Source organism: Xenopus laevis, chromosome 3L (assembly GCF_017654675.1).
Source record: "Xenopus laevis strain J_2021 chromosome 3L, Xenopus_laevis_v10.1, whole genome shotgun sequence".
NCBI classification, from domain to species: Eukaryota; Metazoa; Chordata; class Amphibia; order Anura; family Pipidae; genus Xenopus; species Xenopus laevis.
This window is the reverse complement of record NC_054375.1, coordinates 88,332,363-88,349,096: the sequence shown is the minus strand read 5'-3', so window position 1 is coordinate 88,349,096 and position 16,734 is coordinate 88,332,363. Positions and strand designations below refer to the sequence as shown.

At 35.8% G+C, this 16,734-nt stretch overlaps 1 protein-coding gene across 2 annotated transcripts in view; it reads right to left on the bottom strand.

The window, feature by feature from the left end:
* Positions 1–16,734, bottom strand: part of usp6nl.L (USP6 N-terminal like L homeolog) — an 83,092-nt gene that overhangs the window by 45,406 nt on the left and 20,952 nt on the right. For both annotated transcript variants that reach the window (XM_041585276.1, NM_001096431.1), the window contains 2 exon segments: positions 3,732–3,805; positions 2,125–2,207 (listed from right to left, as the gene is read on the bottom strand). In XM_041585276.1, coding sequence (XP_041441210.1) covers positions 2,125–2,162 — 38 coding nt within the window. In that variant the 5' untranslated portion in view covers positions 2,163–2,207; positions 3,732–3,805.

Sequence of the window (16,734 nt, the reverse complement as noted above, 5' to 3'; positions counted from 1 at the left end):
AGGTAGGCCAGGGGGGAGGAGGGAGGGTGGGCAACACACGTGAGGGGGGGAGGGTTTTTGCGCCGACTAGGTTTCCTTCTCCTTTAACATGCCCCACTTTTTTCTCTGGCAGTCGTTAATTTTAGACTCACACCTGCTTTGTCCCAACCCTCCAGAGATGCCAGAGGCAAGTGGGATGGGTGCAGGTTTATAAATATCGGTGGCTTGCTGGTTCTGGTTGGGTGTGGGTCAACTTTTTTTTGATGCACACATCACTTGATTGCAGGGAGGACACTAGCATGAAAAATGTTCCTTGGGTGCCAAATACAGGCTATGATTGGCCATTTAGTAGCCCCTATGTGGATTGTCAACCTACATTAAGGCTCTGTTTGGCAGTACACCTGGATGTTATGCGAGCAAAACTTGCCTGGAATTCAAAAATAAGCACCTGCTTTGAGGCCACTGGGAGCAACATCCAAGGGGTTGGAGAGCAACATGTTGCTCACGAGCTACTGGTTGGTGATCCCTGGACTAGATTATATGTTGATTTGGGTAATCTATTAACTCATTCTCTCCAAATTTTACCTTGCTAACACTATATAAAGAACAGCCACCATGGATTCTCCACTTTATCTGTGACAACAAATTTTGCTGGGCGTTCTTAATTAACCCTTTCCTATTTTTCTCACTGCTGGACATAAATAAATTAAAAAAAACAAAAAAACAAGCATAACCTTGAAAAGGTAGAAAAAAGTTAATGTGCAGTATTTTTGCCACATGGAGCAGAAAGATTAAGACATCATATTAGGTACATAATGAATGTAACTATTAAAGAAGAACTAAAGGTATAATCACTTAAAGGTGCCAAAATATAAATAAGCATCCCCCAGTGAATATAATCACTTACCTGAAAACCTGGTTTGGTTTGGTTAGCAGAAAACTGCACCGGCCTGGGCTACTTATGTAGAAGCTCAATTGCTGCAATCTTCTTCCTCTTCCACCTCCTCGTCATTTTGGTCCAGGCAGCACATGCAAAGTAGAGTTAAAAAGCACTCTACAGCACAAGCGTCTGTCTAGACCAAAATGAAGAGAAGATAGAAGAATACAAACATGATTACAACCATGAGCTTTTAAAAGAAATATTTCAGTACAGTTTTTAGCGAACACAAACACTGGTCCAGGGAATCAGGTAACCAATTATAATCAGTGGGGGTGCCTAACACTTTGCCCCAGTGATTATATCCATTACATGATGCTCTGGGCTGGTGCTCCTTTTGCTCTCCTTTAAATAGTTCTTAATCAATCCAAGTAGATGGGTAAAGAAACCAATCAGCACAGGTGTACTGCTGCAAGGTGCTTTTATTGAATACACCATTCAATAAAAGCACCTTGCAGCAGTACACCTGCGCTGATTGGTTTCTTTACCCATCTACTTGGATTGATTGACTACTTTGTTTTGGATGGAAACAAGGGTTCGGAGACCAGAAATATACAAGAAGGGTAAATATACCAGTTTATGTGACTTTTAAATAGTTCTTAGTAATGTAAATCTTAGATAATTCTGCACAATAAGGTTTAATCATCTAGACTTATGCCTTTACTCATATGTGTAAAAGCTCCAGTATGGCAAATGCAATGGTAAACAGAACAATTTTTGCTTGTAAAGTCACAGCAAGGCAATCCATGGCATTCTGGATAAATCATGTAAAAATGTGGAAGGTGGTATGTTTCCAAACTAATGCTGTCTACTAATTAAACATTATTAACTTTGCCAGTAAGAACAGACCATCCGTACAAGGTAAATAGACATTTAAAAAAAAAAAAAAAAAAAAAAAGTATCCTTTTATTTTAAATGCAGTATTTTCATTGTTCAACAGTTATTTAACATTATCAAGTTTTGGGTGTGCCAACTGTTTTCCCAAACTAGCATAATTTAATTTGAAATGACAAACTAAAAAGCAAATTCAGATTTAATAACAGAGAATCAGTGTATAGACCTCATTGTGGATCAAGCAAGTCCAATTTTGTTCTAATAAGCTTTATTAAAAAAACAAGCAATCAATAGTATACCAGAGAGACAAACTACATTTCAAACCTTTATAAGCTTTCCTCTAAAACTTTCTGAAATGTAAAATGAATACTCACTGTAAAAATCCAAATCGATCAGTGACTTTATAAAGCATAAAGTCAGCATCTTCCCAAGGATCAATCTTTGCACCTTCTCGGCCCTTAAGTGAAAGTATTAACAACATGTAAACTCTTGATAAAAATAGTTTGAGGAATTATAAATTATCCACATCATATGTTATAATCATCCAGTATAAGCACACATATCTGGCTCCTTGAAGTCCAAATATAGAACAGAACTTCACAAGCAAGTATTTAGGTTTACATTACCCAGCTATTTTTTTCTTAATATTAGTGCTGGGAAAGACCTATTTAATTATTAAAAGAAAACTATACCCACCAAACAATGTAGGTCTTTATAAAAATATAATGCATAAAACAGCTCATAAGTAAAACCCTGCTTCATGTAAATAAACTATTTTCATAACAATATACTTTTCTAGTAGTATGTGCCTCTGGGTAATCATAAATAGAAAATTGCCATTTTATAAAAATAAGGTCCACCTCCTGGGATCGTACGCAAACAAACCATACATGTTAGGTCACATGAGGCAATTAACAGACAGAGTTTTGCTTCCACACTTCTTCCTGTTAGAGTTGCATTATTTCTGGTCAGGTGATCTCTGAGGCAGCACAGAGACCATCACGAAATGGTGGTTCAATGCAGAGATGTAAAAGGGCAAGATTTACTTAAATAAATATACCAGTTTTGTAAGATTAATATGAGCATAAATATTCTTTTTGGGGGTATAGTTTTCCTTTAAGTTGAGACCTAAATTTCGTTTTCTGTAAAGACCTATTAAAGAGATACTGACATCGGCAGACCTATCAGCGAAAAACTATCAATATGAACTATATTTTTAATGTACATTTAATATTTTAAAGAGTAGTTTTCTAGTGTCCGTATCACTTTAAGGTTACACGGCGAACACCAAAGACAGATTTAGGGAGATAAAGAAAGATAATTATGAATTGTGGGAGATGTGAGGAGGAAGAGGGCAAGAGTCTAGTAGATATTAAACATACGAGGGTATTATATATGATCAAATGTGATATATTATATAATATAATCGATGCCACAAATAGCTGTCAAGTGCTACTCAAAATTCTTCCTTTGTGACAGGTAGAAAGATAATAAATAATTGTAATAAAAAATAATAATAAAAAGCCAATTTGACCTTGAGGAATGCATAAAAATATTGCACTGTGATTGTTGAGAACAGAGTATAAACAGTGAAAGAATAAAAATGTGCTGCTATCTCACACTGGAAAGCAATGTCAACCATAAAGAGCAATCCTGGTCTATACCCACATGATCAGTTGAAATCACAAAAGCATGAAGGCTTCAAAAGTCATTATACATTGTTTTTTATTGATCAGTTTCTCCTAGAGTGACATTATATTAAAGAAAAGTTAATAAACCGAGCTACAAGAAGGGGCCATTTTACTAACATTTTGTTTACGAATCGTATTAGTGTAATCATAAATTATACTAACTACTAAAAAAATTGTAATTTATTTAAAGAAAAAAAAAAAAAGACACAAATACAAGATTTCATGTAAAAGCTGTCAATGGGAGCTGACCTTGATAATAATAATTGCAAGAAAAATTCAGAAATACTTACTCTGTCATATTTTGCAACTATTTCAGCTCGTTCCTGAGCAGCTTTAACAGCTACATCCTGGTCTACTTCTGTATCTACAAAGGAAAAAAAAAAAAAACAACTGAACTAAAGCAAATACCAGAATTTCAAGTTTCATTGAAGCTTGATTTATAAAATAGACTTATACTGTGTCTGAAATTCCTATTTTAATAACACAGAGACATGAGTTGCAATCCTGTTATTCTAGGATAGGTCTCTTCCTAATGAAAATGCTATATACAATGGTAAATGAACAAAGTTAAGGAAAACTACTCCATTGGCATTGTGATATTTTTACAGCTTCAGCATTCCCAAGAACAACATAGATTTCCCTGTATGAACTGTTTTATTGCAATAATTTTGCCCTTGGCCTGTGCATGCATACTTACGCAACTGGGTGAAATGCTGTCATTTGCATTAATTTGTGTTCTGGTATTGTGGACAAACAACTACCTTTCCTCCTGGCACATCTCCCATGTAGATCTAATTTATACAGATTTTAATTGTACGCTAATGTAATATGACATCAGTAATGGTAAAAGCAACTGCAGGTCTTGTGAAGAAATTCTGGAGTTCTTACAGATTTCTTACAGCATCTTGTGCGCTGCTCTTATGCTGAATTTGCTGGAACAGCCTAGCAGGCCAAGTTAGCAGTTTCTCCACCTTTAGATAACTACAAGGGTGGTGCCTAATTGTTTGGTGAACATGTACTGCAATTTACAGCTATATATAATGCGCGTATAATGCAAAAGTGTTTCAGAACTTGTCTGTTTTATGTGATGTTTAAAAAATGTGAAATCCAAAGAAAGAAAGGCAGCTAACCATGTGATCTATGCAGAACACATGAATTGTGAGAGCCAAATCACTTTGAGTGCTTAGGAGACCTCTCCATTGGCCGTAGGATCTCTGACACATGGAAATGCCAGTTTAGCTAAAGATTCTACAGTGATGCTGACTGGGTTTTATACCAACCATAACTGCCAAGGATCGCTTGACATTAAGACTGCATTAAAAAGAGAGAAAATATAAGCTATTTTTTTTTACAAAACAAAAAATATCTGTCTATGTATGGGACAATTAAAAAGTCAGCTAATTAAATTAAGAAAAAATAAATGTAGTAAATGCAATTACTTTAAAATTATATAAAAAAAAAGTATGCATCTAAACAATAAATAATTTCACAACGTATGAACAACAATAAAAAAAAAAAACGAACATCAAAAGATACATGAAACAAACACTCCTTTTCCTTGGTTCTCCTTTTCCTAAAAGCCACTTCTGTCTTTCTAATGCTATTATTAGAGATGTTTTCTCATGGGTATGTACATTAGTTTTATTTTGTCATGGAATCATAAAATCCATTCTAAATTAAATAATGGATTTCCAATACTTCTGGGTAACAACAATTGTTGTCCTCCTCCCCAAGTCAGAGAGATTTCTAAGAACTCAGGTCTGGATGAAAGGACTTTTCTAGAATCATCCACCTGCAAAGTTGTCATGGCAGTGATGGCACTCACCTGCATTATACCACAGAATACACATCTATACTGCAAACAGGCTTTTATACAGCTAACATTTGGTAACTGGTTAACAAAGCAATGCATTCCTAAAACGTTTTTTAAGAAAAAGTGAAAATAATGGATTGTGATAGCTAATAATTTAAAACTTATTTCAAAAGTGACGGTTTTGATTTTATATCCTAGCTCCTAGTTAGAGATGCTAGGACATAAAGGAGATAAACCAGAACAACACTGACCTCCATTCATACACCTCATTTATCAGAGGAATTCATTATCTTCCAATTGTGGCCACAAATGTGACTTTTAGTGGATTTGTAGGACTGACAGTCCCAATTTTCAAAAGAGGAGAATCAAAGTAAGACCTCCAGATACAATCTAACTAACTGACTAATCTTATTGAGCATTTGATTTTGAGGAATTGCTGTAGGTATAATAAGTTGTTAAGGACAGGTCTTTGGCTCTCAGAAGATTCAACCTAGGAGGTAATAGAAAGAAAAATGTCTAGGCATGTATTAGTTGTTACCTTTTAATGTTGCCCATTTTATGATCACACTTTCCAGACTTGAGCAAAACTCCATAGAACGAGAATAGTCTCTATTCACTCTATGACTATGCTAATGTATTGCAGTCAGGTATAAATAAATCTCCTAAAGCCAAAATTTTCTAGGCCTGAAACAGAGGCAACCTCGACTTCCAATTTCTGGCAGGTGCAAGTTTGTTTTCTGTAAGTGTAACCTATTTTCTGTAACCTATAAATTGATTTAAATTAGGAAAAAGCTAGAATGGAATTTAACACCAGGCGTGGGTATTTTGATTTTATTTGGTCATGGTTTTTGCATTACCCTACTGTTTTCCAATAAACTGTAAATAAAATGTATTATTACCTGCTGAAGAAAATTGTAGGCGACTGCTTACGATTGTGTCACCATCCAATTAAACTAACTATATTTTACTTATAGAGGACTCGATCATTCAAATCATGTGTTGTTTTCAAGATCCTCAATTTTAGGTACAGATGGTACAGATGTTATAGACACATTTGGACCACAGTGCAAAACACAACAATAACGTCACATTTATTATTGTACGTTATTCTGACATTCTGAAGAAAGAGCAATGCATGGCTACATGATTAAGTCTTTTTTAATGTTGTAGCAGCATGATAGCTCTACTATTTCTTGCTAGCAACAGCAGCAGGCAGCTATAGTGTTGTGACTGATACAATTGGAAGTAAATGCAGCCATCCAATGGGAAGCTTCCAAGGTGGAACAATATGTGCCCAACACCGATCCTAACTCAAACAGGAAAGATGTAATTAAACCTAAACATATGTTCAGGATAAACCCACTCATGATATCCACATATCACAAAGTATACAATTGAATTTTAGCTGTATTTTACATCAATTCTCTCGCTGAATTTGCTGTTTAATTACTTTTCCTTACCCTGACAGGCTGGACTTTCAATCTCAGAACAGATTTTAAAAAATTGTCTAAGTATTTAGCCATAGGATGCATATGAAAATCCCAGGACCTACGCACAAGTGAAGTACACAAAGTCCAGCACAATAGTAGCAAATTTTTAAATCTAATTAGTGGCTTCCAAATATTTTCAGTTTAAGCCTAACTTAAGGGTCAAACCCAAACTGGTCTTAAAGGAACAGTAGCATCAAAAAATAAAAAAGTGTTTAAAAGTAATGCAAATATAATGCAGTGTTTCCCTGCACTGGTAAAACTGCTGTGTTTTCTTCAGAAGCACTACTATTGTTTATATAAAGAAGCTGATGTGTAACAATGGGGCCAGCCGTTCAAAGGGCAAAAGGCTCAAGTTACAAAGCAGATAGCCAAAAAAGCTCTATAGAACATAATGGCGTTATCCACTATTTAGGGTAAAGCCACACTAGGCGTTTTGGGGAGATTTGGTCGCCTGACTGCTAATCGCATCGTCTTTGCGGCGACCAAGCTCCCAAACGCCTTCCCTCACTCTGTGCCGGCCAAAATGAAAAAACAAGGCGATTAGTCGCCAGGCGACCAAATCTCCCCAAAACGCCCAGTGTGGCCTTACCCTTTCCATATAGCTTTTTTTCAATTTCTGCCATTGCCACAAAGCTATAGTGGTGTTACTGAAGCAAACAGATCAGTTTTACCAGTGCAGGGCAACTGTTTATGATATTTTCATTTTAAAACAATTTAATTTTTTTGGTGTCACCGTTCCTTTAAATCCCACTGCCATCAATACATAGAGGAGTTTCATTCTTCCATCCAAATAGCAACTGTAGTGGAAAATGAAATGCTCAAAAACAGTGTGTATTATTCTACTGCATATCATTTTATAGCTCAACATTTACCATTAATCTCAGTCCCTGCTTCTTTGGAATTTATCATCAAAGAGGTCTCCATCAACTAGCCCTGCAATCCTTCTGATTCTAAATTCAGATAGACCCACTTTAAGCTTACTGCACCTGATGTCATTAACAAAGCTCATTAATTTGTACACAGAAGCCAAATGTTAATTATGATAACAGACGCTTACGAGTACCCATATAAGAAAACTATGAAAAAAGCCTATTGAGTTCCCCCTCTATTTATAAAATGCTTATTGATTTAGATTTTAATTAAATATTCTTTGAGAAATGCAGCAAAATCAGTATGCCTTAGAACTACATTGAGAAGAAGGACCCCAAGCGTGAAGTGAATGTTTCTTTCTAATTTAGGTTTTCTATTTTTACTACATCCTTCTCCAGGTGTACATTAAATTAATAGCCATATGTCAAAAATCCAGTCTGTTCCCCAGACTACTTTACAGTAGACCTTTATGATTCATGAAATCTAAATAAGCACCTTTCACAAACCATTTAAAGCAAGTTCCAAGCACTTTACTGTAGAAAGAACAATGACGAGGAAGATAAAATTAAGGTTTTCCAGAAATAAAAATTAAAGTGCACAAAAACAAAAAATAAAATTGCACAAACCCTCCCAGGCATCATTTTAACTACTGATTCTATAAATATACCTATCTTATATTTCCTCTGCTCACCAAGCAAGCCCTGCTGTGTTTTACAATAGTTTTTCAATAGGAAGTGAGAAGACTAGGACTGCTTTGAGAAAAAGAAAACGAATACAAAGGGACATTTTCTTCCCCAAGAACATACTCAAAGGTAACAGCTGAACAATTGCAAGTGCCTTGTGTTCTGTAAATGCAAGGAAACATTTACATACATTCCTATGAATGTGAATTTCAGAAAAATACTGTACCTCTAAACACCCACATATACACTCACTACAAAAATTCCAAATCATACCACAAACTTAAAGAAGGGGTCAAAGGTATATCTCAAATAGATAAAAATCAAAACAGTTTTCTTTGTTATATGTCACCTGGATGCTGCAGGTAGCAGAGCCTGAAAAAAAAGGAAAAATATAATACTGCCATTGATTGAAAGCAAAACGATTATGGGGCTGCATTTGGACCTCTGTGGGGCATCCAAATCAGCTTTTAGGAACACAAATCCCCTTTCAAATGCCGGTCCTACAGCACTGAGTTAGCTTCTGTGTACAAGAGCTGACTCACTGACAAAATCTGAACTCATGGCTCAACAATGAATATATAAATAACAATTTCATGCATTGCATGTCCTTCTCTATTCAACACTAGGGACTCCTGGGAAGGCAACAAAAACAGTAGGGTCTGGATTAACAACCTCTGAACTTAGTTTTCCACTTGTCCAGAGCAAACTGAGCATGTGTTGGCATTAATAAGATTCAAGATGGTGAGCTCATATGGAGTTACTTTTTATTTTTTTCACACAGATACCAACATGGAGTTCAACATTTTGAAACTTTTGGTGCCTTAAGGACCAGCACTTAAAAACATAGGGAAAAAAAACATTCTGCAATATATACATTATCCCAAATATTTTGCCCATAGTGTGTTTTTTCTTTAAAGAAAAACTTTACATCACTTATCTAATATGTAAGCAGAATGTAAGCAGTCAGCAGATGTGGAGGAGGACTGATATCTGCTGCATTGATGGGATAATGGAAAACTGGGCAGCAAACTAGAAAAGTAGAAAATGTTGATAAGGGCAAAGTTATGCACTATGGTAGAAACATTATAAATGCAAGTTATACACTAAATGGTAGTGTTGGGAGTATTTTTAATTTAGAAGGATCTGTGAATTTCTGTGGCTAACAAGTAACAAGTTTAATTAGTAATTTGAAAGTAAACTTGTTGATTTAGACAAAGGAAAATAAAAGACCAATGACGGTTGAATAAAGGTTAGCTTGGTGTGTTGGGAGTATTCTTAATTGAGAAAGATCTGTGAATTTCTGCGGATAACAAGTAAAAAAGTTAATTTGAAAGTAATTTGAAAGTAAACTTGTTGATTTAGACAAAGGGACATGAAAGACCAGCAAAGGTTGAATAAAGTTTAGCTGCCCTGGGCTTACTGCATTCAAAAGACGCAAGGATCAATATATTAAGGAAACTGAAGACATGATGAACACAATACACCCTCTTTAGAATACTAATAAGCAAGTCATTTAGAATGACATTTGAGTGAATAAAAACCACACAGGACAAAGTAAAATACAATTTCCATATTTATAAACAATGACAGTCATTGAGAAACATTTTTCATAAAGCGGTTTCAAAAGCTTGTTCCATTTAGAATGCATAATACAGTATAAATATGGAGTATAAATACGGGGTTGTGGCAAATAAACCGGTGGCACCAGATTCTGAAATTATGAATAGTTACAGATGAGCTTCCCCTTCCTCATCTGAGTCGCCATGAGCATTTGTATTTATGGTGGCCCGAGACTGCATGGACAGTTTCTGATCCATGTTTGGTTATAATGCCTCCAATATCTTGCTATTATTGTAGGTTTAACAGGAGAAGTGAGCAGACACACACACACACACACAACACCATTTGTTGTTCTTACCTGCAAACAAACCCACATACACCTTACCCCTCATTTGAAACATGTACAGGGACCGTGGCAGATCTATAGGGAGCTCCAATAACTGTAGCAGATCTATAGGGAGCTCCAATAAAGGGGCCATTTTAAAGACTATATTTTTAGTCCAAAGTGAAACCAGCAGCATATATTATTCATTATTGCCTACAATATTAGGGGGTTTCACTTGTTTTATAGGTCTCCTTTATCAGCCTCAGAAAATGAATCTTACATTTACAGTCATCTCCACACAAAGTAAAAATTACTGCATTTTAAACTTTCAAACAGAAAAAACATACAAATAGTCTAAGCACTAGGTCTTGAAAACACACCAGTTTCAATTAAAATCAGGTAAATATTGTTTTATGGCTTCCAAAGAGAATTCGTATAGTTTCCCATATGTCTTGCTGGGCACCTGGTTTAACAGCTTGAAAAAAAGTGTACAAAGTTATCTATACCACAACAGGATGTTGCTTGAAAAGAACAACAAAAAAGCACAGTCTAATAGGATTGTGTTGTTCACATTTAAAAGGTCTGTGACACATTTTCCTTCCTATTTTTACTCACTTTGTTTCATTTGAATTAAATGCAAAGTTTATCACATACACCAATATTTAATGCCTTAACAAACAGGAAACTAAATGGGAAATTCATGCATAGTGTGTCTTTATATGTGGCTTACAGTTGCATTTCCACCGTTTTTTTACCAAAGCAATTTTTATATAATTTTATTATATTAGAAGCAAAACTAAGTATTGAAGAGCAAGGAGTTGAATTCACGAAACAGAGATTAGAAGAGTAGTTGCGTAGTGTGTGTTCTCTAAAATGGTGTAAAAACAGCCAAAAGGTTAATCCATCCTGTACCGGTCTCATATGAAAAGTGATAAGAATGGATGGGATCGACCTATCACTAGTGGATTTAAGACAGAAAATACAAATGCAAGCGTTTACTGGCCTAAAGCTGCCCCATGTACAGATGTACAGGCAGATTCACTATTAATCCCTGTTACTTTGCAGATAAGGCAACACAGAACCAACATTGACATTTTGTACGGTAAAGGAGAAAAGGAGTGACACAACCCTAACAGTACATGTAATTGCGCACAAGCACACTGCTTGCAGATGCTAAAGATATCACATGGGCAACAAAGCACTCCATGAGTCAATGCTCTAAAGGGGATCCATGGAAATGTGAAATAGAGTATTGAAAAAAAATCACAATTTATACACAACAGAACCAAAAAAAAGTACTGCTTAACTGTGGCTGCGTGTTGACAACGGGAAAACAGCAAGGAAATAGAATTATGCAGACCAAAATGAAAAGGGAAGTATATTTTTAGCAAGTATCTGTTCCTAAATAGGCAGGTATTCACACAGAAATAATAAGAGGAAGCAACTTTGGCGTGACAGCTGTAAAGCAATTACTAATAGACTAAAAACAGAGATGAGCTGTAACGTTACTAAAAAAAAGGCTTGTGATCTAATAGTCACTAGTTAGCTCAAAGGAAGTACCTAATAAAAAGACAAATAATAAATACTATAAAGAGTAATTAGTGCACACCACACCCCTTAATACATTTCATTGCTGTCTCAGCTTCATTCATAACATTTTAATTTTTAGTTATTCCAGTTGGTGGTTTCCTAAACAGAGTGGCTGGCTCACATACTAATGCACAAAGCATTCTTAGGTTCATTTACAAAAAACTGTATTGATAGAATGCATCTACAACTACAGCCCTAGTCTGGGTAGGCGCAACACAATTTTTCTGCCCAGGTTCACAACTATTAAATGTATGTAGGATAACTGGTGGCACTTTGTCGGTGATATTTTTATGATGTGGAAAGGAGAGCAGCTTTGCATAGTTTTGTGGGTGACTTAAATATTAATGATAAAAAAATGAATTTAATTAAATGCAGTAATAAAGCAGTGGAGTTCTTGGATTTAAAAATAATAGTTAATGATGAAATCAACGGAAACATTCAGGAAGCCCACGGGCTGCAATTTAATAATGTAGTCCCACAGGCATTATCCTATATCCTTCATCTCCAATACTCCAGTTGGTCAGTTTATTCAAATTATGAGAAATTGTACCTGTGATTAAGTTTTTAAGTCTTTTAAGTTAAACTAGCACAGTGCATTAAAAAGCACAGCTACCATGCAAATCCCTTTAATAAAAGGTTACTAGATATGTGAATCAGCATGGGAGTAACAGGCAAAAATGATCTGGACAAAATAGGTTTATCTCCGCCATACCACCAACAAAGGAGAGCTACTAGGTCAATCCTAAGCGAACATTGGGACATTTTGTCAGCATAATGACAGCTTGGAGGGCTCAGAGATATTACAGTGTTCAGTGCAATTGGTTTATAAACTTGAGGTGAGGTATTATGGGAAATACATATTGTGGACACTGCAACAAAGGGAAATGGATAGAAAAAGAATGTCTGTTGAAAGTATAATGTATATAGTTCCATTATTTAGACATTAAAATTATACCAAAAAGAGGGAACAGTGTGATATCCCTTGGCTGCCAAAAACAGCATTTAGAAAAAACAATTGGGTACTAAGGTACTGGAGCATGTAATAGGTATTATTAAAAGAGAACAAACAAAGGTTAGGAAGGGCGAAACTTGCATTGACAGTACATCAATAAAGGCAAATCTCTCTTTGGCAAGTCCTAACAACTTTCTAAATGTCATTTGTAGTTCTGCAACTCGTTGTTTCTGTCTAACCTGACAACGAATCCTAGAGTTTACTTAAATACCCGAGTTAGTTATTCCAGTGTGAGGACTTTGACCAAATGAATGCAAACAATTAGCACACAGCCCTTTAATATATTTTTCATGGCTTCAGAATTATCTGAATTGTTTTTCTGCAGTGAGTTGGCTGTATTCATTGTATTATATCTAGAATTTTTGTTATTGTTCTTCCATGTTGTTCTTTGAAATACTATAGTTTAATTAGTGGTGCTTGCGAAGCAAAGCATCACTACTGTTATCTTGCAAACTTATTTTTAGTGGTGCTTGCGAAGCAAAGCATCACTACTGTTATCTTGCAAACTTATTTTTATTCTTCTTCCGTATGAAAGTTTGGCGCGTAACTAGTCCCGCACCGTTTGTCCTAGACCCATGAATGAGGTGTCAAATCGTGCGGCTTAATCGGGAATGGGGTGGTATGACTTTTCTAAGGGGTGGGTGGTTAATTGCCCCTTGCGGGGGCAATTAACCACCCCGAAAAGTCCCATAGATTAACATTGAGGCCAACTTTTGACGGATTCTAGCGCAGAGAGGGAATCTTGTAGAAACGTTAAATTTACCACATTTGAAGAGGTTTGCGACCTGTGTCAGATGATACCCCACACGAGGGTATAAGTTTTACCCCCGGGGCAGGAGAGGTCCCCAAATTTGCCCCATTGACTTATAATGGGGAATTTATCGAATAATTAGTTTGTCGCAGACCCATGAATGAGGTGTCAAACCGTTCAGCTTATTCGGGAATGGGGTGTTGTGACTTTTCTGTCCTATTTTGGGGACCCAAAAAAGTGAGCGGAGCCGCAAACAACCAATCAGATTTTCCCTATTGACTTCAATGAGAAAATGTAAACAGCTGTAATTCTCACAGTAATAAAGCCAGAGCTCCCAAACTTGGCACCGTGGGTCACTGGGTGACTGCAGCCAAAATTTACAAAAAGTGGGCGGAGTCTACAACAGCCAATCAAATTTCAGCCATTCAATTAAATAGGAAAATTTTAAACTGCTGCCGCTCTTAGACGGTTAATGGCAGCCTCCTCAAAGTTGGCACAGTTGGTCACTGGGGGACTGGGATTAAAATTAAGAAAAGTGGGTGGAGCCAAAACCAACCAATCAGATTTCTTTGATTGGTTTTAATGGGAAAAATTAAGAAGGCTGCCATTCTCTCAGTATTGATGTCAGGGACCTTGAATATCACAAATGTGGTCGCTGGGGGTTTCCACTTCAAGTTTAGAAAAAGTGGGCGGAGCCACCAACAACCAATCAAATTTCATTCATTGATTTTCAATAGAAAAAAATAGAAATGCTGCCATTTTTACACATTAAATGACAGCATTCCCAAACTTTGGTATGTTAGTCACTGAGTGACTGTGGTTCACAATTAGGAAAAAAAGGGGCAGGGCAACAACAGCCAATCAGATTTGGGCCTGAGTTTTGCCACGGCAAGCACCACTCACATTTTCTTCAGGAAATGTACCTCTCTAGTTATTAATATTGCTTTCCTTTCTTATAATAAATGTTCTAATAAGCCATCAGCCAATCAGGGCAAGGAAGTGGGAAAGAGCCGCGCTTAGCACATCGCTTATGAATATTTTTACTTGTTTATGTGACAAAAAGTCACTTGATTTTAAATATTCGGATTTAATTCAGCCAGGCACATGGATTAGGCAAACCCTGGCCGAGTAGCTAACCAAATACTGGATTCTGTGCATCCCTAATTGTTACTTTTTATTACTTCCCTTTCTCTTTAGACCCATTAATAAATTTATACCAGTCTATTATTAAATCCGCAGCTTGGTTGCTAAGTAAACATTATCCTAGCAACTAGCTTCTGAAATACCAAACTGGAGAGCTGCTAAACAAAAAGCTAATTAACTAAATAAAAACACACATAGGTCTTGATAAGTGAAAAAAAGCTGGTAGATTTATTTCAACGTTTCGGCTTACAAACTCAAGCTCCTGATGACAGCTTGAGTTTGTAAGCAGAAAGTTTTTTTGCTATATATACACACAGTGTGTGTATGTATATATATATATCCACAAAGTACCTGCACTCCTTCCTTGTTAGTCAAAGGTGGGTGCTTGGTAGAGAGAGAGAGAGAGAGAGAGCGAGAGAGCGAGAGAGCGAGAGATATATAGATATATCTCTCTCTCATATATATATAGATATATAGATAAAAGGGCAGCCAAGTATGGAGGTTTACTTTGAAAGCAGCAAGTTAAGTTGCAGGTAATACCTAGTCCCTTTGTAAAATGTATAATGAAGCAATAGAATTCTTAATGAATCAGATAAAATTGAGCATAGGACTGGCCAGATATGGGATGACTTTGACGTAGTTGGCCAGCTTAAATATATTGCAATATATGGACAAACAATCCCTGTTTTGTTTAAAGGTTAAGGCATTTTTTAGTAGCAGTATGCACAAAATGTCGCTGTCTTAAATATATTGATAATGGGTTGAGTGCAGAGGACTCTTGTATTTGACTATATGTATTTTGTGGTCACAGCCTCATTGCACCCCCGCCTAATGGTTTTAAAAAATAGTGGTGAGCACAACTTTCCCTTGTTTGTTATAGTATATATAGGAGCAGTGACCAGCTCTATGTTGTAGCTCCCACCCTTCCCAGCTATAGTCAGGTGATCCCACTGGTGTCTAATAAAAGGGCAGCCAAGTATGGAGGTTTACTTTGAAAGCAGCAAGTTAAGTTGCAGGTAATACCTAGTCCCTTTGTAAAATGTATAATGAAGCAATAGAATTCTTAATGAATCAGATAAAATTGAGCATAGGACTGGCCAGATATGGGATGACTTTGACGTAGTTGGCCAGCTTAAATATATTGCAATATATGGACAAACAATCCCTGTTTTGTTTAAAGGGTAAGGCATTTTTTAGTAGCAGTATGCACAAAATGTCGCTGTCTTAAATATATTGATAATGGGTTGAGTGCAGAGGACTCTTGTATTTGACTAGATATATAGATATATATATCTCTATCTCTATCTCTATCTATCTCTATCTATCTCTATCTATCTCTATCTATCTCTATCTATCTCTATCTATCTCTATCTATCTCTATCTATACATCTATACATCTATACATCTATACATCTATACATCTATACATCTCTCTATATCTCTCTATATCTCTCTATATCTCTCTATATCTCTCTATATCTCTCTATATCTCTCTATATCTCTCTATATCTCTCTATATCTCTCTATATCTCTCTATATCTCTCTATATCTCTCTATATCTCTCTATATCTCTCTATATCTCTCTATATCTCTCTATATCTCTCTATATATATATATATATATATATATATATATATATATATATATATATATATATATATATATATATACATACACACAAACCTCCGGAGAAAATTAAAAAACTTCACTTTATTGTAGAGCAAAAGGACTGCCGTTTCGAACCTCACTGGGCCTTTCTCAAAGTGCCAAATAAACACTGAAAGTGCCTTATATCTACAATGTGGCGGGAAAACAACAGCATTGCCCCGTACGTGTTAACCCCGTCATACCAAAGCGACTATCATTTTAAACATCACTAGACATACATATAGCTAAAAAAAGTTATAAATACTGTACATATCAATTAATAAAATTATATATTGATACTATACATTACTTGTTATACATACATTTAAAAACAAGACACATAGTAGCAATTTTTACCACATTTATATTGTAACATCTCAGCTTCCGGTTTGAATACATTTTTGCTATT